This window comes from Chlamydotis macqueenii, chromosome 2 (genome assembly GCF_036417535.1).
Source record: "Chlamydotis macqueenii isolate bChlMac1 chromosome 2, bChlMac1.mat, whole genome shotgun sequence".
NCBI classification, from domain to species: Eukaryota; Metazoa; Chordata; class Aves; order Otidiformes; family Otididae; genus Chlamydotis; species Chlamydotis macqueenii.
Genome location: NC_141557.1, coordinates 162652909 through 162680152, shown reverse-complemented (window position 1 = coordinate 162680152; position 27244 = coordinate 162652909). Strand labels below are relative to the sequence as shown.

The 27244-nt window shown below is 52.5% G+C and overlaps 1 protein-coding gene across 2 annotated transcripts in view; it reads right to left on the bottom strand.

The window, feature by feature from the left end:
• Positions 1 to 21190: 21190 nt before the first annotated feature.
• RHPN1 (rhophilin Rho GTPase binding protein 1) overlaps positions 21191 to 27244 on the bottom strand; it is a 32297-nt gene continuing 26243 nt past the window's right edge. For both annotated transcript variants that reach the window (XM_086741361.1, XM_086741362.1), the window contains exons 11-15: positions 26719 to 26913; positions 26349 to 26425; positions 24999 to 25145; positions 23426 to 23584; positions 21191 to 23280 (exon numbers count right to left, since the gene is read on the bottom strand). In XM_086741361.1, the coding sequence (XP_086597487.1) occupies positions 23086 to 23280; positions 23426 to 23584; positions 24999 to 25145; positions 26349 to 26425; positions 26719 to 26913 (773 nt within the window). In that variant the 3' untranslated portion in view covers positions 21191 to 23085. The remainder of the gene's footprint in view (positions 23281 to 23425; positions 23585 to 24998; positions 25146 to 26348; positions 26426 to 26718; positions 26914 to 27244) is intronic.

The following is a 27244-nucleotide window of genomic DNA, read 5'->3' as shown; positions in this document are numbered from 1 at the left end:
AAGCCGTGAACAAAGTGCTCCAGTGCAAACTGAGCTCCTCCTTGGCTGCTTTCATGCTGTGCTCAAATACAAGAAGGAAATACATATATATATGTGCACGTGTGTGGGAAAGAGATATTTAAGTGGATTTCTTTTTTCAAATGTTTATATTTAACCTGACTCACCTCTACCATCCACCTCATTATTCGTTTTATGCAATTTAGAGGCAGGGAAACTGAGGCACAGAAACTGTGCCCACGTTATGAGGGATCCTGCTTGCTCAGCTCGTGGCCTTGCACCTTGGCTGCCTTTTGGGCTGGATCCTGGTCTCAAAGCCCCCTTGACAGGACGAGCGTCCTCCAACGATAAGGTACGTGCCTGGACATCTGAGAAGTGTCATGAGGTAGAACCACTCGACGACACTGGCTCCACACGGGGAGGTCCCTGTGGTTCCTGAAGTAATTTGTAAGCAATTGCTGACCAGTCAAGCATTTAAATACTTTGCAGACTCAATTAAATGTCCAAGGGAGTTGCTGGTTTTTGGGTTTTTTTTTTTTTCCAAAAAGCCTTTTAAATACCAATAAGAAAGTCTTTATTCATTTCCACTAGCGTGATTGGCAGAGCAAGGATGCTGAAAGCCTGGGGTCATTCTGTGAGCCATTAATCCTACCAGACATAAGCTTTATTAGCAATATTTTCTTCTCTGGCTGGGTGAGATCCATCTGTCACCAAGATCTTGGTGGAGTCAGACCCACCTTTGGTCTCCAGCTGGGGCAGCAAGCATTAAGGTCATCAGCACAACACCAAGTCAGGCATATCTTTATCTCTAAGCTTTATTTCTAAGACCTAAGGCACAAGGGTGTTGTGACAGCAGGTTCTCCTTGCTGGGAATTTTCTTCTCTCTTCAAGCACTGTTGCCTTCTCTGGTAAGACACAAAGATCTGGGCAAGTCTTGGCTGCTGGTTAATGGCAGAGGAGAGGTGCTTTGGAGAGGCTTGAGGATGGGCAGAGCTCTTCCAGTTGCTGGCTTGGCTGGCCCCATGAGTCTGAATCTTTCAAGTGACTGCTTCAGCTTTCCTCCCAGACTGTCATATCCACAGGGGACATTTCATCTGCAGCTTCACATGGATTCCACTCTGTCTTGAACCTCCTGGCTTCACGGAAACCTACAACTGAAGTGCTTCAGCTCTCAGTGGCTGCCTACCACATGCAGAAGGCAAGACGTGCTGTGTGATGGCTCGTGCTACTGAGGTCCTTCCAGTGGCCAAGAGGTTCTTGGCTGGCCAATAATCTCCTGGACTGGAGAGAAAGGCAAAGTCTCCCCAGATTCCTGCCAATCTGCCCTGGTGAGCAAGGTTGCTCCTCTGTCCTTCTCCTGGGATCAGTCACTCTCTGAGCACCAGCCACGTGGTGGGAGGATGCCCTAAGTTTGATTTTATTTCCACTCCACGACGTCATTTCCCACTCGGGCTTGTTTCTTGCCCTTCTGGCAATTTTGGAGCATCTTTAGGAAAAGCAAAGCTTGCTCTTTCCCCTCCGCCACCTTCCACCACTGTCATCATCCCAGTCAGTCCAGGATGCTGGCCATAGCAATATTGATCATTGTCAATACTGTCTTTGACGGCTGGGTCTGCCAGGGTCAATATGGTCAGAATTCACCCTAGAATATTTTACAGCTGTTGTTACAGATAAAGTCAATCAATCCATGAATGACTCGTCAGTAGGAAATATGAGTTTGCCCTTCTGCATCCCAGTGTTGTGTGAGATTGCGGGAAAAATTAATTTTGCCTTTTTCCTGCTCCACCTTGTTCTCCCCCAGCCCCCCTCACCCCAGTTCAAACATTCATATTCTCCACCCCAAGCCTTGGAAGGTGCCAGCTGGTCTTCATAAGCTCTTAAGCAGCTCTGGGCATGCCCACGTCACAGAAGCCACCGCTGTGATAGCGGAGGTGAGCAGGACAGATTTTCAGAGAAGCTCATCTTCCACTGTGATGCTCCAAGGCTTGGGCAGACGTTGGATTAGGTGCTTATTATCCTCCCCAGTTATAGCAACACATAATCCAGGGATGATGGTTTTGACAGGCGGAGATGAGCGAGGGGACCCATCCCTCCTGCCACTAAGGCGCTTCCAGCAGCTCCAAAGCTGGCCAGACTCCTCATCATCCATCAGGGATGCTACCCCAACTCTGTCCCAGGTTTAGCTTGCTTCTGGTGGGGTCCTCAAGGATCTACACCTTTGCTGCTGTTGGATCATCTCCCCAGCCTTCAGCTAGAGATAATAAGCCCCTTTGACCTCTTATCAGATTTGTGAAAGGGTCTCCATTGGGACTGGAGGGTTTCCAGCAAAGACAAACAGGGGGGACCGTATCTAGGCATCCTTATCTCCCATCCCTGGGGATGATGGCTTTGGGACACAGCAGCAGGCCAGCAGCTCCTTGGATTTTTTCTCCAGCATAGCAACTGACTTAGCACTTTTGCATCTGTGTACTAACGAAGCAGTGATTAATTTCACTGGGCCATGCTGGGATCTTATTAAAGAGAGAGCAAGCACACCCCGAACCTGTCCCCGACTACCCTAGAGCGGGGCTGGGCTCTCTTCTCTCCCCCCTCCTTGCTTTTCCACTCTGCCTTCTCTCTCCTACTAAATTAATCTCCATTGCTCCAAAGGTCTCTCTTGCACACACCGCTGACCCAAGCTCAAATTGATTTTTTTCCCTTACCCCTCACCCTCTGCCTGTTTTCTGCCAGCAAAGCAGAGAGAAGATTTTTTTTTTTTTTTACTGGTATTATTTTTATTTTTATTTTTGGAGGGACTAAACTTTGACCTTCCAGGCTCTGGAAAAAAAATAATAATTTAGAAGTGAAAACTAATTATTTCAATGCAGGAACATGGGGAAAGAGCCTGCAGAGTGGGGGTTCTTTTTAGTGACTGCTTAAGGGGTGAAGTTATCAAGCCAGCTGCTGAGGTTTCATTCTTTCCTGGTTGCTCGCTGCCTGCCCCTATTCAGCTGTGGGTTAGGGCCATTTATTTCTTCTGGTTTAGACAGATTGGGGCAGCAGTATCCTGTCCTGTGGCTCTGAAATGTTGTGATGGTCCTGCTTTTGGTAAGCCCTTCAAATTCACCCTCTTTGGTGGATTTTGGGCTTGATGACAACTGGGTTTTGAGCAGAGGAGCTGGGTACGATGCTCGGAATTACAATGATGCTGATTGCGGCACCTTGGGAAAGAGCCTGCCTCTCTCCCCTACTCTCACCTCTCGCTAACAAAGAGGGCCCTTGCAACTAGGTCATCAACCTGGGAGCTGGGGATCTGCTTCATGCCAGTCCCAGAGCTACCTGGGACACTTACTGCCGAGACTCGGCACCATTTGCAATGCTGGTGCCAGTTAGTTTGTTGGCTCAGTGGAACTTGTCTCTTACCCCGTCCCTCCTCAGCGCCCCACTTCTCTGGCGGCTTCTTGATACGGCAAAGAGAGAAATAAGTGCTACTGCAAAGCTCCCTTCAAGCAGAGATGCTCAAAAACCTCCATTCAAATCTTCTTGCCGACAAAAAAAAAAGGAGGCTACCTTGGCAAGCGCCTGCTTTTGATGAAGTTTTTCAGGTCTCCAGACAGAATCAGCAGTGTAAATGTTTCCTGCAAGAGGAAACCAAAATTTCCCCTGTCTTTGTCACAAAGACATTTAAAGTTTACTATAAAAGAAGAAATCTTCAGGCTGGTGTGGGAGAGGATGATGGGGATGAGAACTGGTCAGTTTCCACTCTCAATCCCCCGCATAGAGGAGAATTCTCTGGCAGAGGCAGCAAATGTCTGCATGAAGGAGAAACATAGAATAGAATCACAGAATGGTTTGGGTGGGAAGGGACCTTCAAAGCCCATCCAGTCCAACCCCCCTGCAAGGAGCAGGGACATCTCCAACCACATCAGGTTGCTCAGAGCCCCGGTCAACCTGGGCTGGGATGTTTCCAGGGATGGGGCATCCACCACCTCTCTGGGCGAAGGTGAGAAGGAAATATAATTGGCAGCCCTATTTGATAAGTTATGGCTGAATTAGGCAAATAGCAGGTTCATGGTGTTTAAGAAAATCCACAGGACAGAGAGAAGATGACTGGGCATGGGAAGAGGAGCTGCAGTGGAGTGGTTATGCTGGTTAGGGGGGTTCTGATGATCTAACAATACCACCAGCTTGAAGGGGATGGTTTTGTGATGGGGCGAAGTTGTTGGTGGTACACAAGTTGGAGGAAGCCCTGCAAGGGCCTTGTCCTGGTGCATTGGGGCACTTGAAACGCAGAGTTGTCCCTACAGCACCAGCCAAAAACTCCTTCGCTGTCCTTGGGTGCATGCCATCTGCTAAGGGCAGGTGCAGACTGGTGAGTGTAGGGCGCAAGAGGAAGATCAAGGGGTGACTCTGATCCACTGGTCTTCACCTTGGGGTTGAGGCACCAGGAAGTCAGAAAGGGACGGAGGGATGGATGGCACAGCTCAGGTCACTCAGCTCAACTTCTCCTGGCTTCCATCGTCAGCACGGCTGCCTCTGCCCTACAAGTGTCCACCCATGAATTCTCCATCTCTTATGGCTTCAGGTGTGGTGCAGGGAGTTCTGGATCCTCCCTCTTTCCTCCTCCTAAGGACCCCGCAGGCTGCTCCTGGGCATGCAGACTGGATGTTCTGGAGTCTGTTACATGCAATGAGAGCACTGTTCTCAGCCCTGTGCCTGAAACAGTTGGCTCACCTTGGCAAAAGAACAGAGGAAAATACCTGTCCATCTCTACTGGCCCTATGGGTCTTTCTGCTCATGGCAGTGCTTGGAAAGGAGATGCTCATGCTCTTGGCAGATGCGCTGAGGGTAGTGTTAGTTAAACCCCACCAAAGCCCAAGGGGTTTTGTGCAGATTAAGGTGTCTTCTTTGGTACTAGGGGGTCTGAAAAATGGGTGGAAAAGTTTGAAAACCTAACCTGATCATGCTGCAGACAGGAGCTCTGGGAGGAGCATCCTGGCTCTCCACAGTGAAGCTCCTCTCTGGCAGGGACATGATGGTCAGCCTCCTTCCAAGGGTCAAGCTGGTGTTGGATTTCAGTTCCAGGGCCCAGGTGGGGAAGCTGGCCCCAAAATGCCTCTGTGCGTGAGCGCAGCCAACACACCAAGTCAGCAGCCTGGGAAATGGTTCCTCAGCAACTTCTGGAGGACGTCTCAAGGATGATGCTCCTGCAGAGGTCACATGGGGCTGGGATGCCAGGATGCCACTCACAGTGTGGTGTGGCCAGTGTGTGGCAAGGATGGAACAGAAGGAAGAGGGCAAGCAAGAAGTGCAAGGACTTTGGGGTGGACTCATCCCTAATGAGGGTGGGTACCCTCTGCAAGGGTCTCGAGGCCATCTGTCCATCAGAAAACTTGCCTTCCTGTTGAGGAGCACCTTGGTCAGGGAATGAGACCTCCAGGACACCCTTACCAAGCCTGTAAAGCAGGACTTCTGGGGCCAGCCCTGCATTGGCACAACCTCTGCTCCAGGGGATCTCAGTGATCTTGCGAAAGTGGAGAGAGATGTGACCTTCTGGAGGGAGATAGAAGTGACTGACCCATCACACAGTGACTCTGAGGCACCAGTGACCATCACACATGGATCACGAGTCCCAGCCTGGCGCATGAGCAGATGGGGAAGAAAAAGGCTCTGGGTTGATCCCAGGCAGCAGTGCTATCCTCAACAGGAAGATTCACCCTTTTTTTTTTTTTTTTGCTGAGAACTAAAGCTTTGGTGCCATGATATCATCAAAGACAAAAACAGTCCAACAGGAGAATTAGGTGGGACTTTCCAAATGTAGAAAACAGCCCAAATTCCAGCCTCCTTTCTAGACTCAAATGCAGCCAAAACAGGACTTTTTTTTCCCCCTGACTGAAAAATCATGGAAAAACATTTCCTAGTCTCCCTGGACACCCTGGTGATGCTCACAGCTTCTCTACTGTTCTTTCTCTAAAGAGGTCTCATGGTCTGGAGGGGCTTTGCTCCTCGCACACCACCAGAATCACCTCCCAGCCACCTCCATCTTGAAGTAGCCCATGAGCAAGTAAGTATAGGAAGCCAGGAATAAGAAAAAGGAAGAGATGAGGAGCAGCAGGGATGGAGTCAGCCATTCCCTGAGCTGCTTAAAGGTCTTTGTTTGGTGCTAAAAGAAACCAGCTCCTTTTGTTACGGTTCTTTACCGTTGGCACTTTGCAGCCTGGAGGTCGGTGGTGTCAGAAAAGGATTGAAGCATCTGGAAAGGTGATGTCAGTAGGAAGGCAGTTGGTCATGTAAGGTTAGAGCCGGAGTGATGCCGCAATCCTGGCAGATAGATCGGTGTAGGCAAGCCCTTCGCTTGCCTGTTTGCCCACATCTCCGCTGTGCCTTGCAGCCAGAGCTGCAGGGAGGCCGGATGCGAGCACACAGCTGATTGACCCCGCAGCACGTGGAGGGCAGTGGGATTTTTGAGGTGGGGGTCCCTAGGTGTCAAGGCAAGGCTCTCCTGTTCCCTAGCAGAGCGGCTCGATTCGAGTTGATGGCATCCACAAGGATGCTTGCAGCATATGCAGAAAGGACAAAGAAAAAGAAAAAAAAAACAAACCAAACAACAAACCAACACACCCAACAACACGTTTACCCAGATGAAACATTTATGCCCATTTGATCTTGGAAATGTAATTACTGCCGCTTGCCCATTGATCGCAGCGAGGCGGATTGACCAGCACTGGTGCTTGTGGAGTCCTCATCTGACTCCACTAAGAAATGTATCGCTAAGGCCAAGCCCAGAGCCAACTCTCCCCATGGCTCCGGTCCCTTACGGTAACCTCACCTTGATGTGTGTCACCCAGGGGACAACAAGTGCCTTTTTGCTCTCAAAAAGGGCTGTTTTAGAACACAGCATTGTTTCTCTTCCATCGCCGGCTTGGCTCCCTTGAGGCCCGGATGGATTGAACTTGCATTTCTTTGGGACAGGAGGGTCTGGGATGAGCCTTGCTGCTCAGCTGCTCAGCTGGAACTATGTCAGGAGCTGGGGTGATGGAGAACAGCAGGTAAACAGCAGGGGTGCCAAGCGGAGGAGGTGGGACCACTGGGCACCTGGGCTTTCCATCTGAGGAGAAGATGCTTATTGCTCTGGTCCCAGGGATTCAGGAAACACCAGCCTTCCCGAGGGCTGCCTACGTGTGCATGATTTTAAACTAAAAGAAGATAGATTTAGACTAGACGTAAGGAAGAAATTTTTTATACTGAGGGTGGTGGAGCACTGTCCCAGGTTGCCCAGAGAGGCGGTGGGTGCCCCATCCCTGGAAACATTCCAGGCCAGGTTGGCCGGGGCTGTGAGCAACCTGATGTGGTTGGAGATATCCCTGCTCCTTGCAGGGGGGTTGGACTGGGTGGCTTTGAAGGTCCCTTCCCACCCAAACTATTCCATGATTCTATGATTCTACTGCATCTGCCAACACACGTGGGGATATCACGTGAGGATGTGCATGGGATGGCTCTGTTGTGGGCAGCCATGCTTTTGGGGCAAGGGGAGGCATCACACCCCTGTATGCCTCCACCTCCCACCCTCTGCCAGCAGCCCCATGGGGTTTGTGCCCATTCTGCTGAGCTGGTTGCACTTACAGCTGCGTGTTGGCAGGGAGAGCAGCAAGCTCACATGAGCAGAAGGTGCTCGCTCTCCTCTGGACATACGGGCGCATCACGTCCCTTGGGTTTAGGATGGAAAAACCCAGAGTGAATTTGCAAAACTCCCCTGCCCCAAGGCAGCCATCACTTCTGCACTGAGCTGTGTAAGCTCTCGGCTGCCCGAGGGTGAATACACACACGCACTCACACGTTTCCCAGCCTCCGTGCAAAGTCAGGGTGCAATCATAAACGGGTGAAACCCCTTGATTTCAGCCCCACAAAACCCAGAGTGGATCAGGGCAGCCCCTTTTTGCACCCCGTTTGCACTGGGTGAAGGTGCAGTAGTCTGCAAATTCAGTAATAAGGGCACAAAAATCTATGCTTTTACTGCAGGGGGTGTGTTCCCTCATTAGTGTTTATTTTTTTTTGTTGAAATTCTCCATGTTTTCAACGAGAAAATGAAAGTGCAAAGCCTCAACTTCCAAGGTTTTGATAAATGAAAACAGATTTAAAAAAAAAAAAAACCAGAGGAAGTAAATTTGAAAGTTTTTAACAAATATACCTAAACTATACCTTGGAAGTGTCAGTGGGATTTGTGCTTTTAAAGACCATGCAAACACCTGTTCTTCTAGAAATTTTTCTTAAGTAACAAACTCCATTTCCCAACTCCTTCTTCAGTTGGAGCTTTATGGAGGGTTTTCATCTTTTCTCCCCTTTTCTTTTTCTCTCTTTTTTTTTCTTTAAAAAAAAAATAATAATCTTTTCATTTAATGTTTCTGAAGGAAATCTACTGTTAATCTGTCCAAAAGCTGCGAGTAAGGGCCACCCGGTGTGCGGCAACAGCCATCAACCTTACAGCAATAACGCCGCAAATGGATCCCTGAGGGGAGGCGAAAATCCTGATACGCTATCGGCTGCGAATCCCTTTCAGCGGAGACGTAACCGTTTTACAACCAGGTAGGACTGTGGTGAAAGCGGGAGGTCGAGTTGGAAAGGGGTGAACGTGGGGATGAGCGCGTCACTACTCCGTAAAGACGAGATCGGGGCAGTGGACCAGAGCCTCTCTGCCTGTTTTTGTGGTTGTAGGAATATGATGTTGAGGGGACACCATCCAGTCTCTTCTGGCTTAAATCCATGCAAAATTGGTCATGTCACAAAAATCCCTCCTGGTTTCCACCAGTGAGCCCTGCATGAAGCAGTGACCCCTTCAAAGACCCCCATAGGGAGGGCTCAGATGGAGGGCAACATGAGTGGGGCTGCTAAGGGGGAGAGGGCAGGATGCTAGTCTTCATTTCCCAGTAGGCTTTCCTCCCCCCCAGAAAGACCCCCCTTCTGCTTCTGGATGCTCTAGGAAATAGGGTTCATGCCCACCCTGCACCTCGGTGGCAGAAAGGAGTTCACACCGTTGGCCATCGGCGGCCGTGCCGCAGGAGACGGAGCCGCGTTGAACATGCTCTTTGGGTGGCTCTGGTCTCCAAAACCCTGAATTTGCCCCTCCTGAAGCCCCATGGCGGGGGCACATGGGGAAGTCCAAGGGTGTGAAGGTCTCTAGGACCATTCCTGGTCATCACCATGCTGTTGACCTGGACCTCTCTGGTCTTGCACTTTCTGGTCGGAGTCTTGCACGGGCACTCTGTGTTCTCAGGATGCAGAGGGATGAGGAAAGGGTTAAAGGGATTGAGGGCTACTCAGGCCCCCCTGCTAAGGGGCTGGCAGCCCCCCACCACGGTCTCAGGGTGGAGAGGAGAGCTTCGGGTTAAGGACACCCCAGAGAAGGCTGCCTCACGTGCAGCCCATTTCTAGAGGCTTTTTTTCCAAGCCTTGCTTTATTTACCTGTTCAATATCAGAGAGCAATTCCCACCGCGGCTTTAACATCACAGGCTGCAAAGCGCTAACTCTGCGAAACACCGCTTCCTCTTAAAGGAGCACATGCTGTCACACCTTGCGCTCCACCGGCACGCGGGCCACCCGTGCACCCCCCAAAAAATGCCCCACGAGGGGCCCGCAGGCTGCACAAGGGCATCCACCTACGGATGTGCACGCACAGCGTGTTCCCATGCGCGTTTGCACGGATGGCAACCCCACGTGCACGCCGGCAGCAAAGATCTGCTCACGGCGTGTTGCAAGCATGCGCTGTGCACGCGCGCGGGCAAGGAGAGAGCTGGAGGGGGGAATTTGCTCAGATGCTGCTGGATGGGGTCTCCGACACGCTCGTTCTGCGCCCATCTGGCTCCTAACCTGTCCCTTGGAGGCTCTCCGGGGAGGTGGGGAAAGAGGAGCCCACTGCAGTGATGCAGAGCGAGGGAAAAGCAGAGGAAAACACATAACGGGGCAAGGAGATGCATCCTAGAGCTCTGTGCATTGCTATCAGCCCTTGAGCCACCAGTGTGACACCCCTGTCCCCCCATAACCCCCTGATTTGCGCTGCTCTTGACTGCATCCACTGTGGTACTCGCTAATGAGAAACCCCATCTCCATCTCCACCATCAGCCTGTGTCGTATTCCAAAGCAGGGAGGAGGATGAAGGCTCATGGGCATCGCAAGCTGCAACCCCTCGCTGCAGCCCCGTCCCCCAAACAGGTGCCTCTCCCTGGGAACTGGGATTTTGTCCAGGGTTTTCTGGTACAGGGGAGGCCCTGGAGTACCACCCCCCTCCGCCTGCCAGTGACAGATGTGCTCATCTGCTGGTGGCTCGTGCTGCCGGTGGCTCCCCTCCTCATGCCGGGGTGATAAATGGATTTACCCTGCATGAAATTGCTGGCAGCAGCTCGACCAATCCATCAGCTGCTCCTTGCTCACCACTTTTCAGTTCCCCAGGTGAGCTTGGTATCCACAGCCTTTCCCTGAGGCTTAGAAAACCTGGGGGTGGGGACAGGGATGGGAGCTGGGCTCCAGGAGAGCAGGGATGTCTTGGTGGGGTTCACCCCATGAACTTTCCAGGGCCTGGCATTTGGATTCAGTGCTTTCAAACAAGACAGAAAGCATCTTCACATCCATATTTTTAATTTCATTTTTTTTTTAATTTGAAACTATACTGAGTATCACCCCAGCTGTGTGATGGGTCTTGTCCCTGTGGAGAGCCTGGTCCAAGGAGGGGGTCAGCTCTGCCCTCCATCCCTGAGGCTGGCAGAGGGGTGGGGAGACAGGCCGCAGGGTGATGGAGGGGGATGGTGGGGTCAGGGGGAGACAACGGGTCGGGGATCATGCTGGGGAGCTGCTCCCTGCCTTGAGCTCGTCATCGTGCTTGGCAGAGCCCGACTCCGTGGAGCCCGAGGATTAATGCTTGTCCTTGCATTTCCGACGGAAACCCGTCTGCTCTGGAGGAGCCGTCTTGCCTGGTACATTTCCTGCTGAAGTCTGGATGCTGGGACAGGGAAAATCCTCTCCGGGAGGATGCTGCAAGGCAGTGGGGAAGGTGGTGGGGCTCCAGCCAAGCGTGGTCTTGGGCTGTCTTCATGGTATGGGGTCTCAGCTATGGATGTCAGCGCAGTATGGGGTTGCAGCTATGGATGTCAGCGCAGTGTGGATGTTGACCTGAATTTGGATGGAGACATTCATTCAAGGGGATTGGGAGGGTTGAAAACTGCAGCCACAGCCAGGAAAAACACAAAGTAAGTCAGATCCTGCTAAATGGTGAATGCCCAAACCCCCAACCAGGGCTTGAGGAGGTGTCTCCACCAAGGGGATGCACTGATTCACTTCCATCGATTTCAGTTGAGCTGAAACCTTTCCCCATCTCCTCTTGCCCTAGCTGTCCATTCACATGCTGCCTGTTAGAGCTGGGAGAGGTTTCTTTCTCACCTGCAGCAGCAGAGGGGAAGGAAAAGCAAGGAGAGGGCAAGAAGAAGACTACAGCTCGTGGGCCAAGGGTTACACAAAGTCCCAGCCCAGCTGCAGGCAAAGGCTCTCCTGTTCTTGTGAGGTCTGAGAGACCACTGGGCTGCTTTGACAGCTCACGAGGAGCATCCTGGTGCCTCACGGAGGGTGTCCATGGTGTCCCTGGTGTCCCCACAACAGGCAGCACTCTTTGCCACCGTGGTGTTGGGGCTCAATCAATAGCTCTGGAAATAAAGAGCCGCAGGAGCGGCGTGGGCTTGGGCAGGGTAATGGATGGGAAAAGACAGTTCACTGAGAGGGGAGGAAAAAAAAAAAAAAAAAAAGAAAGGAAAAAATCAATGGGCAGGATTGAGATGACATCATATTGCCATTATTATATCATCAGCCCCGCGCGGTTGATTTATTGCTTGGGTAATCGCTCTTCTTCTGCACTTGCTGGCCTCGGCTTGGTGTCTCCTGCCCTACTCACACCAGAGCTCTTGGGTTAGAAAACAGAGACTATTATGGGCCCCATGAAACCCCTCTGGCCTCTGTAGGTGTTTGGGGAAAGAAAAAAAAAGGTTTGGGGACACAATGCTGCTCGTTCCCCACTATTTGCCCTCTCACCAAGGCATGCTGGTGCCTCCTTTGGGGATGAGCTTTTACTCGAAGGCTTCCTGAGCCTGTGCTAATCTCTTCGCTCCGATCATGTTTTCATCGTTTGCCTTTCTTGCTGCAAAGGGAAACACGGAGAGGAGACCCCAGTCCCTGTTGAAAGGCCAGATCCTCAGTGACCTTCTTCCAAATCTTCTGATGCATCAACTGTTATACCCATCTGGGTACCAGGACAGAAATTCAGCTTGTTGGCTTTCTAAATTTCCCCACCGCCTTTCCCATCCCTTTCTGTTGGGTTTTGGTGGAGATAACATCAGCACTCATAACTGTGAGTACGGAAGGGACAAGGCCATGGTGAAGTTGCCACCTCCAGCTACGGTTTTCTCTTAAATCACAGAAATAATCATGTTCGCCTCAGTCTGATTAAATAAAAGGCCGAAAAGAAAAGGCAGGAGAAAGTAAACACACCCCAAATTGGGTAATTAAGAAGCTCAAGTCTCTGTAGAAGCATTAGCTTAGTAGCATTACACATGTACGGCACTTTTTAATGGCTATTCGAGAAATTTAATATGCACTTTAATAGATCAGTGTTCTCCACAATGCGGGGCCTGGGCAGGGAGCCTGATTTCGGCTCAGCGAGGATTAAATGATTTGGTTATATCGCATAAGCAGCTGAGGAAACGCCACCTCCCACCCCTCCACCCGGTGATTAGAGAAGATAAGGGGCAACAGCAGACCCAGCCCAGCCAGCTGACCCTGTGTGTGCCTCAGTTTCCCCTCTCCATCGACCAGATTGCTCCAAGGAAGCAACAGCATGAGAAACTTGGGGGCCTCATCAGGAGGACCAGGCCAACTAGACGTGGGAAAAGCCAAATTTTCCTGCAGGGCTGAACTCAGTCCAAGCCAAGCACACCTCCAGGGTCCCTGCAAGCCACCTAACCCTCCTCCCCGTTTTTCACAGAGCTCAGAAGCTCCCTCCCAGCCCAACCGGCCATTCCCACTGTGGAGACAGGCACCGAGCCACTCCAGTCCTCCCAGTCCCGCCACCTGCTGTTAATTTTTGAGCTTTGCCAGGCAGTGACTCACGGGTTTTGCTCACACCCCACCGCAGCCTGCTGCAGCCGTCTCTTTCCCTCTGCCGCTAATTTTGTTGCCTCGTTAACAGTGAAAACAAAACTGTGGTAGTTGCGGTGGTTTTGGCAGGACTGATGCCCCGTGAAGCCCCTCGGCCCTTTTTATTGCTGTGCTCCCACCACGCGAGCAGCCTCCCTGCCTCGCCGTTAAGCCCCTCTTCGTTACCGGATCCTCAAACTCAGCGCTTCGAGGCCGCGGCGGAGCTGAGGCTGCACAATCTTGTTGCACCTGGCTCCTTCCCAGGCTGCGCGGCATCCAGATGTGCAGGACTCGGCATTCAGCTGCGTTGGATTTGGTATCCAGCTGTGCCAGGCTCCGGATCCCGATGCAGAGCTCAGTATCCAGCTGTGCCGGATGCACTATCCAGCTGTGCCAGGCTCCTGATGCCTCTGTAAGGCTCAGCACCAGCCCATGCACAGCTCAGAATCAGGCCTCACAGCATCCAGATGTGCAGAGCTCAGCATCCAGCCGCGACAGAGTCATATCCAGCTGTTAAGGCTCCTCATGCCTGCGTAGGACACATCACCAGCCTAGCACAGCTCAGCATCCAGCTGTGCAGCATCCAGATGTGCAGAGCATCAGGGCATTGCATGCAGTTTGCAGGATTCAGCATCCAGCTGTGCAGGGTTCAGCACCGGACCGCCCTGGGGCATTCTGGCCGTGCTGGGGATTGGGTTTGGATGAATCATGGGCATCCTGGCCAAGGCAAGAGTTCAGGGAGAGGCAGAGAGAATTCACAGCTGGCAGCTTACGGCAGGGACTCGCTCCAGGGAAAGGGCAGGGAAAGTTTTGGCAGGACGGAAAAGTTTCCTCACCAAGATATCATCAGGCTGAGCTCTTTCCTCAGGGAAATTAAAAAAAAAAAAAAACCCACACATTTCCAATGAGTATTTTTTTTTTTGTCTGAGGAGTTACCTTCTTGTTATGGGGGGGTTGTAGTTTTCTTTAAAAAAAAAAGAATCAGGGATCTTATGTCTCTGGATATTATGGCACATGAGGTGCTACATGTCAATGTATTCGTTGGCCCTGGTTGCAGCATCCATGTGTCTTCTCTTGGCACCTTGCAGCATCATCAAGGGGTTCAGGCAGCGATGCAGGGGAGGTAGAAGGGACCTTTGAGACCTCTCCAACTCATTGCCTGAGTGTCAGCAGCCTGGACCGTGCTCGCCAGTTGAACCAGCGGCTGGAGGTGGCAGGTGCCACCACCCTGCCCTGCCGCGTGGCTCTGGAGGCAGCGATTTCTCCGGGGCTTGGCAGCGCAAGGTTACGGACTCTCTGATTTTTAATTAATGCGACTGACTCGGTGCGCGTTGGGAAAGGGGAGGGCCGGGGACGGGAAATTGTCCCTTCGAGGGACAAACCCTGACAACCTTGTCATCCTCAATTAGCGGGTAATTACCTCAATGACGTACGTCTTTATTAATCCAATTAATAGAGCGGGTGGCGTGACCTCGGCAGATCTGCTGACTCAGGGTGACGCTCGCCAGGAGGGGACGTGGAAAGGGGGTGGAGGAAGGAATGAATTCCTCCTCTCCCAACCCCTCTTCGTCACTAATTAGAGCGGCTGTTTGCGAGCCCATGCTCTGGCATGGTTCGAGCAGACAGGGATGTCTCCCAGTCTGATCCCAGCTTCTTTCCCTATCTGCCATTCTTTCCATATCTGCCATTCATCTGATTTCTTGTCTGTTTGTCCTCTTATTCATCCATCTTCCAACAGACACTTCTCTGGGGAGAAATAACCCTATCACAGGACATGTAGCCCCAAAGAGTGGTGGTGTCCCAGTCTGGAGTGTTGGGCTTGTCCCTGGTAAAGAGCTACAAAGGTCTCAACGCACAAAGCTTCCTTGGATGGAGAAAAGCTCACTGCTGGGTGGCAGGATAGACGGAGAAATAGATGGATGGACGGACGGATCAATGGAAGGATGGAGGTGGATAGATATATGGATAGAGAGACTGATAGGTAGATGGATGGGCAGATGGATAGGCAGATAGGTGGACAGATGAACTGGTAGATAGATGAATGGATGGATGGATGGAGAGATAGATGACAGGCTGAATGATGGATAGGTAGATGGATGGATAGACAGATGGATAAATAGGTAGGTAGATAGGTGGATAGACAGACTGATAGAGGTGAATGAATAGATGGGTGGATGGATGAATGGATATTGATGGGGCTGGGGCAAACGGATTGATGATGTCAATGCATATATGTATACGTATGTGCAAGTACACGTATATGGGACCATTTGTCTAGGAACCTGTGGGGATAGCTGGACAGACTGATGGGTGACCGGAGAGCCATGTGCAGGTCAGATAGGTGGGGAGACAGTCAGATCAATTGCCCAGATCATACCTCTGGTGAGGACACCAGAGAGCACGGGCATCCAATGTTGCCCAGTATGGACGGTGGTGCTACCTGCACCTGCATGGACTTTGTGGACCACAGCCGCTTGTCCTGGCCGATTGTAACCAAGAAACCCTTGCGAAGCCAGATGGGATGCGTCACAACTGGGAGTGCTCCCTCTCATCCAAGGGACAGTCCCAGGGGGCTGGTCCCAGGGAGGGAACACTCTGAAGGTCCCACATCCCCAGAGCCACCGGCTGGGGTGAGATTTGCTGCTGGGCACTAACCAGGCAGGGCAGAAGTGGGGGAAGGTAGAGAGAGAGAGCGCTCTTTTTTTTTTTCATAGCTCTCTTGTGGAGCGACCTCTCCTCTGTCTTTCCCCACAGATAGAGCCTCAATTAAATTCGGAAATACATTTTTTAATAGGACTTTCACCTCAGCTCCCTCCCGGGCTATTAAAGCCATTATGGCAGAGTTAAGTAAAGAACTAGCAGCCAGGCAATAAGCTTGAGAGCCTCTGTTGCTGTCATCATATGTTTATGGCCCAGGCAATGTTTGCTTTATTAAAGATTCAGGAGCCATTTCTGAACGGCTCAGTTCTGTCCTTCCCATTAAAGACCAGGCCCTGGCGAAGGAGGCCCTTTGTGAGCGCAGGGAAAAAGAACGAGAAGGACCGCTCCCAAGATGGGGAAAAAAAAAAAAATAGACGGAGTTTGAGAAGTCTAGGGGCATGGCAGGAGTTGCTCCACGGCAAGAGACAAAGAAGGAAGAAGTAGGGATACGCTCCCCCCGCCCCGGACAGCTTGACATTTGTTGCCCCTGGGTGCAGCAGAGAAGGGCCCTTCCCTGTCTTGCAGGGTTTATTTGCCCCTGGTCTCCAGGGGTTGAGCAGGACCCACAGCATCCAGAGGGTCATGCAGGCTGCTGGCTTGGCTCAGTTCAAAGGCACATCCCTGCCTGGCCCAGCTGCTGCATCCAGCCACATAGAGTGAGGTCGCACCAGTTGGGCTTGCTCCAAGCCATGAGGGATCCCTGCTGAGTACCATGACCCTGAAAGCCCCCTTTCACCATAGCATGACCCTCTTTCACCATAGCATGACCCTCTTTCTCCATAGCATGACCTCCTTGCTCCATAGCATGAACCTCTTGCCCTATAGCATGTCTGCCTTTCTCCATAGCATAACCTCCTTGCTCTACAGCGTAACACTCTTGACACAAAGAATGGTTCTCTTGCTGGACTGCCCGACCCCCTTGTGTTATAGGGTGATTTCCTTGCCCAATGGCACGGCCTCCCTGCTCCATAGCATGACACGGTTGCCTTCTAGCACAATCCTCTTGCTCTACAGCATGACCCTACTTCATTGCACGACCTCCTTGCTGGTAGCATGTCCACCTTATTCCACAACATGACCTTCTTTCATCACAGCATGATTTTCTTACCCCATAGCATCATCCTCTTGCCCTCCTTGCTTGGTGTAGACCCAGATCGGTCTCCCAGTGCATTCCGCAACCCTTGAAAGCCCCACATCTCTGGTCCAGCCTCAGTTTCCAGTGTCAGTGGAGTCTGTGCTGCAGTGGAAACATAAAATAGTTTGGGTTGGAAGGGACCATTAAACCCCATCCAGTCCAACCCCCCTGCAAGGAGCAGGGACATCTCCAACCACATCAGGTTGCTCAGAGCCCCGGCCAGCCTGGCCTGGAATGTTTCCAGGGATGGGGCATCCACCACCTCTCTGGGCAACCTGGGACAGGGCTCCACCACCCTCAGCGTAAAAAAATATCTTCCTTACATAATATGAATCTGCCTCCCTCTGTTTTGAAACCATCACCCCTTGTCCTGTCCCAGCAGGCCCTGCTGAAGAGTCTCTCCCCACCTTTCCTGCAGCCCCCTTTGGGCACTGGGAGCCGCTCTCAGCTCTCCCCGGAGCCTCCTCTTCTCCAGGCTCAACAGCCCCAGCTCTCTCAGCCTGGCCTCACAGCAGAGCTACTCCAGCCCTCTCAGCATCTTCATGGCCCTAAACTTGACCATCTTTTGTTGTTGCTGTTGCAAAGAGATGGTCAGAGGCAGCTCCTCATATGGGGATCCAAATCCCAAAGTGGGGCAAGTTTGTACTCTACCTACAGTAAAAATTTTGCAGATTATAACAAGAAAGGAGAGGGCTGTGCAAAAGTTACTAGCTTTGAAAAGGTGACCCATAATGCTTCAGGTCAAGTTCTGGGGATGAACCCAGAAGAGGACCAGCATCCTTTCCCATCATCCTTTAGACTACAGAGCACAGACCTTTCAGAAACACTCATGTCCTACAGAAAACATGGCACAAGGGATCAAAGGAAGACTTTTGTCCACCCCCATCCCACTGCCAGACCACGTCCACCCTGGGCCAGGTCTAACATGCTCCCACGCAGGAGCTGCTCTCTTCCACGCATGGGAAGGTGGCTGAGCACTCCCCAGCGACCACACGGGGATGAGGGTGTCCCCAGCCACCACTTTTGTCCCTGGTAGGAAGCAGTGGGGGATGATGGTCCCCGGGGACAGGTAGGTGCCTTGTAGGTCCCTGCTCGTAGCAGCTCACCTTGCCTCCTTTCCCAGCAGCACTTTGCCCACCGGGCAGATGCAAGATTTGCTGTCAGGCAGCGTCGAGGCAATCGCTAGAGCAAGACCTGACTTGGGTGTGAGCACGTAGATGGGTTGCATGGAGTCACGTGCATGGAGCTACATTCCTGAGGGTATGACAACTGGTGCTCGAGCACCATCCCACCCTGTGCTGGGGTGTCTTGGGGTGGCCAAGGGCTGGCCAGGCTGTGGGGAGCAGGATTTGGCGTGTACCGATTCTGCCCTCTAGTGCAACGCTGCCGGCTGACATCTTCACCAGCTCCTGGACCTGCTGCTCTCTCCTCCGCAGCAGCACCCAGTGCCTTGACCTGAAGCCCAGCCTTGACCCACCCGACTCTGCTGCCCTGGTGGCTTCAGACCCCTCCAGCACAGCCCCTCTCTTGTGGCCTCACGTCTGATGGGCCTGCCAGTGCTGTTTGCTGTCGTGCGAGTCCGTGGAGGGCTTTAGCGTGATGCTAGGGAACCATGGCCAAGAGGTGACCTTGCAAATCTCAGAGACCACCTTGGCAAAGCTTTTAGGATCAGCTCAGGGGAGGAAGACCCCCACTGTAGCTCCAGTGGGACCCGAGAGCCAGATTGCAGGAGCAGGATGGGTGCTCCCAGTGCTCCCAGCAAAATTTCATCCCTTCCTTTACAGGGTGGATGGAGCTCGCTACGAGCTCAGGGTGCTCCACCCCAGAGGATGCTGCGCTGCAGCGCTTGACCTTAATTCTTGCACACTCCCCCCAGTAAGGACCTCGCAGGATATATGGTTTAAAAGTACTTTTTATGCCATGCTTCGCAATGCACTGGTCTCCAAAGCACCCCAGGGACACCTCTACTCACACTCGGGTGACAGGGTGGGTCGAGGGGTGCCAGCCCGGCTGGGTGGGATGCGGGGTGCTGGTGCTGTGAGGAGTGGGCGCATGGGACAGGATGCTGCTGCCCTCCAGTGGGCTCAGGCTGGAAAAGATGGATGTGGGCACCCGGCTTCGTGCAGAGCGCATGGGTGCTTGGGAGGGCCGAGGTGGGACGTGAGGACACCTTCTACGGGATGGAGAGAGGAAGGGAGCAGGAACCAAGCGGGCTCAGCATCGCTGTCATTCCTGGAGCAGGAGAAAGCCAGCTCTGTCCCATCCTGCTCCCGAGACGGCCCCTCTAACAAATTGCAAATTCAGTGCAGCGAGCCGTGAGAAGAGCGTCTTGCACGGGTGCAATGTCTCAGCACCAAACCACGCCAGGGCTGGAGGCCGTCAGTCCAATAGCTGCTTTCCTTCTGTTGTCCCCAGGGACAGGCGGGAGCATTAATTTGTAGCTAGCGACAACTCCAGAGGAGCCATTACGCGTTACGGTGCCAATGAGCCGTGAAGCGAGGAGGTGAGCGCGCAGCCGGAGCTCCCAACGCCGCAGGTACCTTCTCCTCTCCTATTAAGAGAGCCGTTGTGCACCTAATGGAGGGGAAAATCAAAACACCTTCCCACCACGCGGGAAGGGCTGATGTATGGGCTGGGAGATTTTTATTATCGAGCGTGAAGCTCTGAGTGGAGGAAAATTCAACCTCAAAGGCAGGAAACATGGTTGAAAACTCATGGATTTCCTGGGCTTTCTGTGGTGGAGTTTCCAGGATGGTGGGCACCATGGTTTTCTGTCTCACGGGCCCTAAAAATCAACAAGGGATAAAAAAACCCCACCCTAAAATCCTCTTCACATCTCCTCTCTAGTCATAAGATGCCCCTAAAAGCACCGCATTAACTGGTCCCAGTCCAGGATGCCCACACCATTGCACGTGGCCTCAGCTTCTGAGCCCACCTGGCGCTCCTCTTCGCAGGGAGAGAGGCCGAAGAGACCTCAGGTTCTTAGTTACTGTAAAGCTATTTTTTGCAATGGTTTTTGTGCTTTCCACCCATGTTCTCTCCCACCACCCAGGATCCTACAGGATCCCTTCACCTCCTGGTCCAGATGGAGAAGATAAGCATGGAGAAACCTACTGAGGAAGCAGGCAGCACCAGGCTCTCGCTGCTGGAGCACACATCTCATCTGAAAATACGTCATCAGAGGGGGAGGCGATCCCGGCGATGGAGTCACGAGTTTCCCACATCTACTGAACGTAGGCGGGAAAAGGATCTACTGCAGCAGAACAACTTACCGTGGGTGGCTTAAAAAATTTGGTACAGCTTTTGAGGTTGGTGCTGGGTACAGGAGGTCTGATGAAAGGGGAAACATTTTAAATTACAAACATATGTCAAAAAAATTCAGGTGCCGTTTTAACCCTGGCTTGGTAGATGGGGAAAAAAGAGGCTCCCCATCAGCCTTTCATATTTTAAATCAAGGTTGAAAGCACTGACCTCAGTTCCTTCCCATCTAAGGGGGTTTAAACCCATATCTGTGTCTCTGAAGAGGAGCTACTTTCTCCTGTCACCTCCTGTGGGGTGCACGCTCCTTGCGCAAGGGACTTGTCTGGCCAAGTCACAGGCTTGGTCATCCTCCCAGGATGGCAGCAAGGTGGGGTCTGGTGAAACACAGACCCTCAAGGGAAAACAGAGGGGTAGGTCATATTTCAAGTCTTTTCTGTTTACCAATGAGCTCCTCCAGCATGAGTGATGCCTCCGTTCCCATTGACAGGGTCTTACAAAAACAAGGGGGTTGGAAACCCTCCTGGAAACCTAAAAAGAGCAGATCCAAACATGTGGTGTGAAGGAAAGATGATTTTCTTGAATGGTTTCCTTCTTTCTCAGGAGAAAAGCCCGCAAGGCATCCAACTTGATGCCCGCTCCCCACCTCCTGCGTTACTACCATGAAATAACCCACGTGACAAAGCCACCAGCTCCCATTACACCATGCTGGAGACTGAGACGATGGCTCACCAAGGGCTGTTGGACCAATTCAGATGTTTAGGAGCTTCGTTTACCTTGGATTAGGTTGTACAAGAGCCAAATGATCTCTCCCAACATCAACAGCTTCAGATTTCTGTAAAAATGACCCCAAAATGACCCATTTGGAAGCCCAACCGGGGCTTGTTCCTCTCCACAGCTGGTGCACCCAGTCCCACCTGTAATTTGCAACAGAGATGTGCACTGCGAAGTGGTTTTGAATCAGTGCTTTTTAATCCATAAAAGGTGAGAGTCCATGTACAAATTAAAAAAAAAAATACAACAAAAAAACCCCACACTGGTGTTAGGGAATTATCCAACTCGCACAACACGCAACCCCTCCGCCAACGTCAACGGAGGAGTTGGGTGATGAAGGTCGAAACGCAATGCACGGGCGCACGGCTTGTACACGCTTCTTCTACACAAATACATCTCCAGCTCGGAGACGTCTGTGTCGGCAACGCATTTAGGATCGGGGGAAGATGCTGCCGGTATGCTTTAACGGCAAGGTGGCCTTTCCTGTGAACCCACCCCCTTCCTTACCACTCCCGCGCCAAGCAGCTGGTGAGATTATGTAGAAAAGCTGACTGCACCAGATGGCCTCGTGGTGGCAGCCAGATCCGTAATCCGGTCTGATGATGTCTCGGTCTACGGAGAGGCCTCTTGCTCAACAACGCAGAGCTAGAAGCCCTCCTTTAGTTCTCCTGAAAGAAAAGCGGGGCCAAAAGCTTGGCACGTGGTCATCATAGAATCATAGAACGGTTAGGGTTGGAAGGGACCTTCAAAGGTCATCAAGCCACCTGGAAGAAGTCACAATACAACCCTGGGGGGAATGTTCTCACGACTATATTCCGCTGCCAGCGCACGTTCACCGCTACAAATTCGTCACGACGTAAAAAGTACAAAAATACAATTGCATCTCTGAAGGGTATTTTATACCTACCAAGATCATCCAAGCACTGAAGACCAAGACAGCTCCTTAGCCTTCAGAAAAATAATGCACAAGGCAGAAATAGGATTGAGAAAATTTTGCCAATCTATCTAAGTGCGTCTTCGGAGCCTCCCAGCGTTTCCAGTACAATTACCAAGATGCATGTATCCATCAGCCCAGCTCTGGTACGAATGCTGACAGCACAATGTTAGGGTATTAGCAACGCGTGCGAGATCCAATACTAGCACAAATTCAGTAGTTTAATAATCTGGAGGAGCTATCTTCCTGGAATTTTAATCTCATACCAAGAAACAAACAAGGCTCTTAGCTATTAATCTACTCACATATTTAGGGCAATCCACCTCTACCGATTAAAAAATGCGAGACGACAAATGCACGTTAAGTCTTTCCCTTTTCTTCCAAAGAAGCAGGCTGTGCAGCTGGGCTACATTTGCTGGGCCAACCTGGGTGTCCACTAAAAAAAAAAAAAAAAAACAAAAAAAAAACCCAACCCAAAAGAACACTAAAAAAAATAGTCAAACTCATCCTAACTTCAACCCATTTCACTGGGACATCTCTAACCGGTACCACGTCTGGGCTGGACCCCATGATGGGGTCACCATGCGTCATCAATGCCTACGCTCTCCTCTCTCCCAAAAAAGGAGTTGAAGGTGACCTCCAGCTGGAGCTGCTGAACAATTTGGCTCTGCCAGCAGCTGGTGGCGGGCGGTGGCAGCGGTGCCATCTACTACCTTGCAGAGAAAGCCTAGGAGACTCTAAAGAAGGTTACAGCTTTTGCTTTAATGGCTGGGGCTTGGTTTGGCTGCTCCTCGCACAGAGCAGAAGACACAAACCAGTCCCTGCTTTATACTGAAGCACAGCTCCCCCCGACCCCTTAAGAGCAAAAAAAAAATAATTAAAAATTAAGAATAAATCAGTGTTTCCCCATATTGTTTAAACTGAGGATCGTTTAACGCAGGAACTGGGAGACGGAGGAGTCTGGCGCTGCGCATCGCTCGCCTCTTCGGAGAGGATCCGACCAGCGGCACGTCCCCGGGGCGGGGGGTCCTTGCAGCACTGACACCAGCACAACCCGGACAGGCCACTGGTGCTTGCGAGGGTTCACGGGCAGCCAGCCCCGGAACTCGTGGGACACGACGCAGCTCGGGTGCCGCTTCAGTACATGGCCTCGTTATCTCCCACCGCGGTGAAGGGGACGCCGTAGGTGCTCTTCTTGCTCCGCTTGCTCTTCTTGCTCCAGACCAGCAGCGTGCTGGCGCTCTTGCTGTTCATCAGGCTCTTTCGGTTGTTCTCCTTGTTGCTCTTCAGCATCCCGCTACCCGAGGACATGGCTGCCGCCTTCTTCTCTGCCTGTTTGGGAAGAGGAACGGAGAGGGGTGTGAAGCCAGAGCAGTACCCAGGTTGCGGACGTGATGCCCTGCACCTCCAGCCTGGGAGCAAGACACTGGGGAACCTCTTCTGCAATTTCCCACCTAAGGATTGGGACAGGACTTACGGCTTTCGGTCCCTCCGAGCCCTGCAGAGTTATCACCCCGATCTCCACTCCCTCCTCCCCAGTGCTCTTCAGCAGCTGCACCACCTCGGCGTGCTTGGACCACTTGCAGTCCTTGCCTTTCACCGAGATGATGTAGTCTCCCTCCTTCAGCCCGGCTTCCTGCAGAGGAAGAGAGAAGACACACACGTGTTTGAGCTCACGAACGCTGCCGCACAAAGTCTGCTTGGTTTCCACCCCACAGGTCCCGATCTGGTGGAGACACAGGCCACGGGGAGGGTTGGGGGTCCACCTTCCACCCGCAGCACAAGACAGACGATGCCTTCATCATCCTCAAGATTTTACATCTGCTTTGCAGCGTGCACGCCCAAGCGGGATGCTCTACAGACTAAGGACCTCGTTCGCAGCTGCCGGCGATGGCCACACTCGACACCCAGCACGCTATAAACTCCCAGCTCCGTGACTTTTTGCAGCCTTGCAAAAAGCGCATCCAGCTCTGACTCTGTGCGAAAGGTTAAATGCTGCAGGTCTCCAGAAATAAAATATTAAAAAAAAAAAAAAATTGCCTGCAAGCCTAGATCTTTGAGAAAATGGAGCAAGCTCAGCAAGGTCCTGTGCGCACGCTTCATCCATCAAAGCATCAACAAGGCTCTTGATACAGAATCATAGAATGGTTTGGGTTGGAAGGGACCTTCAAAGCCCACCCAGTCCAACCCCCCTGCAAGGAGCAGGGACATCTCCAACCAGATCAGGTTGCTCACAGCCCTGGCCAACCTGGCCTTGAACGCTTCCAGGGATATGCTTGAAGAAAAGCATGCACCAGCCTCGGACTGTGGGGACAGCATCAGAGCGAGGAGCAACCCAGCCAGGACATGCCAGGCCAGCTTCAACGGAGGTTTAGAAACCTGTCCACACAGGGATATCCTTATTTTGCTGTCTACCTGGAGTCCAATCCCACCCCAGCTGAGTGTAACGTATGTTAGCAGCCTGAGGGACACAACCGTGGTCCAGATATTCTTTAAGAAAACTGTCTCCCAAAAAAAAGGATGTGATCTTGCTGCTGAGGAGCGTGTTATGGAGATGCTGGGGCTCTGGATGGCAGAGTTGATACTGAGCAGTGCTGAGGAAGGTGGGAAGACCCACCACGATGCTCCAGCAAGCTTCTGCTGGAAAACAAAGTTGCCCCTGATACATCAGAAAGCCCACACAGTGAGTTTTCGCCGGGATAAACCGCGTTTCAGACTGGCCATCTTGTTTCATCCGCTGTCACGTCCCAAAATGGGGGAGAAGGGAGCTGGGCGCTTGCCAAGGAGAGGCTCCCAGCAGTTAAAAACTGAGCTAACCTCTCTATTTTTTCCTTTCCTAAAAAAAAATCCAACTCAGTTCTTTCGTAACACCCATCTGCAAGCCCCAGGCTGAGGTTCAGCAAGGAGAAGTCTCCACCTGAGCCCACCAATGCAGTCCAAGCCATACAACTGAGCGTTAAGACCTAAAACCACCCAGCACCCCTCATGGCAACCCCTGACACCCCACTTCCAGCATCCCCACGGGGACAGCGAGAGCCTGGGGTACTCACAGCAGCGCAGCCCCCCGGGATGACACCAGCGATGAGGACGGGGGAGTCTCCTCGCAGGGTGAACCCAAAGCCGTTCTCTCCTCTCATCAGGTGGACTCTCCGCACCGGGTACCACTTGTTTTTGGCCGAGAAAACCGAGAGGGGCCCCTGGGGTAAGGCAGAAACACGGAAAGCACCTTTCGGCGCAAGAACAACTCCCTGGAGATGCGCAACCTTGCAAAACACCCGCTGATGGGGAGGAGGCAGAGCAAGAAAGCCTGTCTTTTGTGTTTCTTTTAGTTTCATCCTGCCTGCGTGCCCAAAAATGCAGATTTATGCACTATAAAGAGGTGCTTAAAAACCCACGTCACGCTTTGGGTTTGTGAGCAGTAGCATGGGCTCACGCAGGCTGGAAGGACCTCAGGAGGTCTCTGGTCCAACCCTCTGCCCAGACCTTAGGTCTGGACATCCTCCGGGATGACCTGTCCCACCGGAAGGATGGAGGAGGAGGTGGTCTCTGCATAGTCAGCAAGCTGGCATCAGTTTAGATACTACGATCCCAGAGCAAACAAAATGGAAAGCTCCAGTGGGCAGAGCCGGCTCCTTAATTCCTCAGGAACAAAACCCATCACCCACGGAGGGACAATGGGGGTTGAGGTTTTTCACTGCTGCCTGGCTCTGAGGGATGCAGCCCAGCTGGGGTGGTCCAGCAGCAGGGTGCGAGGCGGTGGGACAGGTCACCTCTTCAGGGTCAGATCCCACCCCAATCTTTCCTATTTTTCTATCTTTTTCCTACTTTCCTGTTCCCACAGGAGCAGGATATACCTGCCTGCCCTGAGGCTGTTCAAAAGCAGAGATGTCCAACCTCTCCTTGGGTGCTACGCAGCCCTTGGGGTGCCTGAGGGACAGGGACAGCACAGCCAGATGTCACAGAAGCCCCAAAGCTCATCCTTGCTCCCCAAGACCCCGTAAGCCTAAAGAGGGCAGGGATAAAGGTCCAGTGGGATTTTCCTAGTACCTCCCAGCTGGTACCATCCTGCTCTGCTCCCCCAAAAAGCTTTCACTAAAGGGTCCCTTTGGACCTTCTCGGGTAAAGCCCACCCAAAATGCCCCCATGCACCGGAGGAGGTCACAACCCATTTAGGTCTTGCAGACACAGATCTGTGCCCTCCCACTCCTCCTCCCGCACGGGTCCCTGTTTGCAAGGAGCAACTCATCCTCCTTGGAAAGCCGCCTGTGAGCGCAGCAGCTGCACCGGGAGAGGCAGAAGAGGCTGTGGGGAGGAAGGAAACCAGGCAAGCAGGGCATGCAGGGGAGGAGGAGGAGATGTCTGCTCCCTCGGGGCGACCTCCATCCCATAGCCGTACGTACCAGCCTGTGGAAGAGGTCGGTCACCTTCACCTGGGAGAAGTTGGGGGATTTTATCTCTGGTTTCTGGTGCGTTTTGGCTAGCGGTAGGGAGAGAAAAGCACATATGCGGGGATCAGGTCGCTGCAGCAGCTGCTGCTTCTACATCACACTCCCTGAGGAGGAACGGTGCCGCCCGTAAGAGCTGAGACCTGCTCAGGCAGCTGCCGGACACGCTGTCCGGAGCCCCCGCTCCCATTCGTGATGCTCCACCGCAATGTGGGGAGCTCCAGTCCACAACGACATGCCACAAACTCACCATGGAGCTCGCCTACCCCACGCAACCCGCCACAAACCCCCTCTTCTCCAGCTGCACTCCCAAAAAACCACTTACGCTGAATGTTCGGGGCATCTCCTGTTTCAAAGAAGTCCTCCTCATGGTCGATTTCCGAGTATTTGCTCAGCGAGCGTTTGTGGGCGAAGGAGAGGACCTCCTGAAGGATATCCATCTTCCGCAGGATCTTGCACAAGCCGTGGATCCTCATGGCTTCCTCGTGCTTCATGATGGCTTTCTTCAGATGAGCTTTGCCTGCAAAGGGAGCGAGAGAGATCGCAGCCCGAGCGGAGGGGAGCAGTCCCGCCGCCGTTCCCTCTCCGCTCGCTCGGCTGCCCACGGATGACGGCAGCCTCCGCGGCTGTGTCACCCGACGTGACTCAGGGACAGCCCAGTCACGTTCGCAGCTTGCCAGGCGTTCAACGTGCGCTAAATGGAGTAGGTCCCAGCCGTCAGCTCGAGCCCCCGATGTAGGGCTGGGAAGGGACCTTGAAGGGTGACCTACTTCACTCCCCCGGCGCCGGCGGCAGAGCTGGCAGATGTTCCCGAAAACCGCCGGCGAAGGAGCTGCCATCGCATTGCGGCG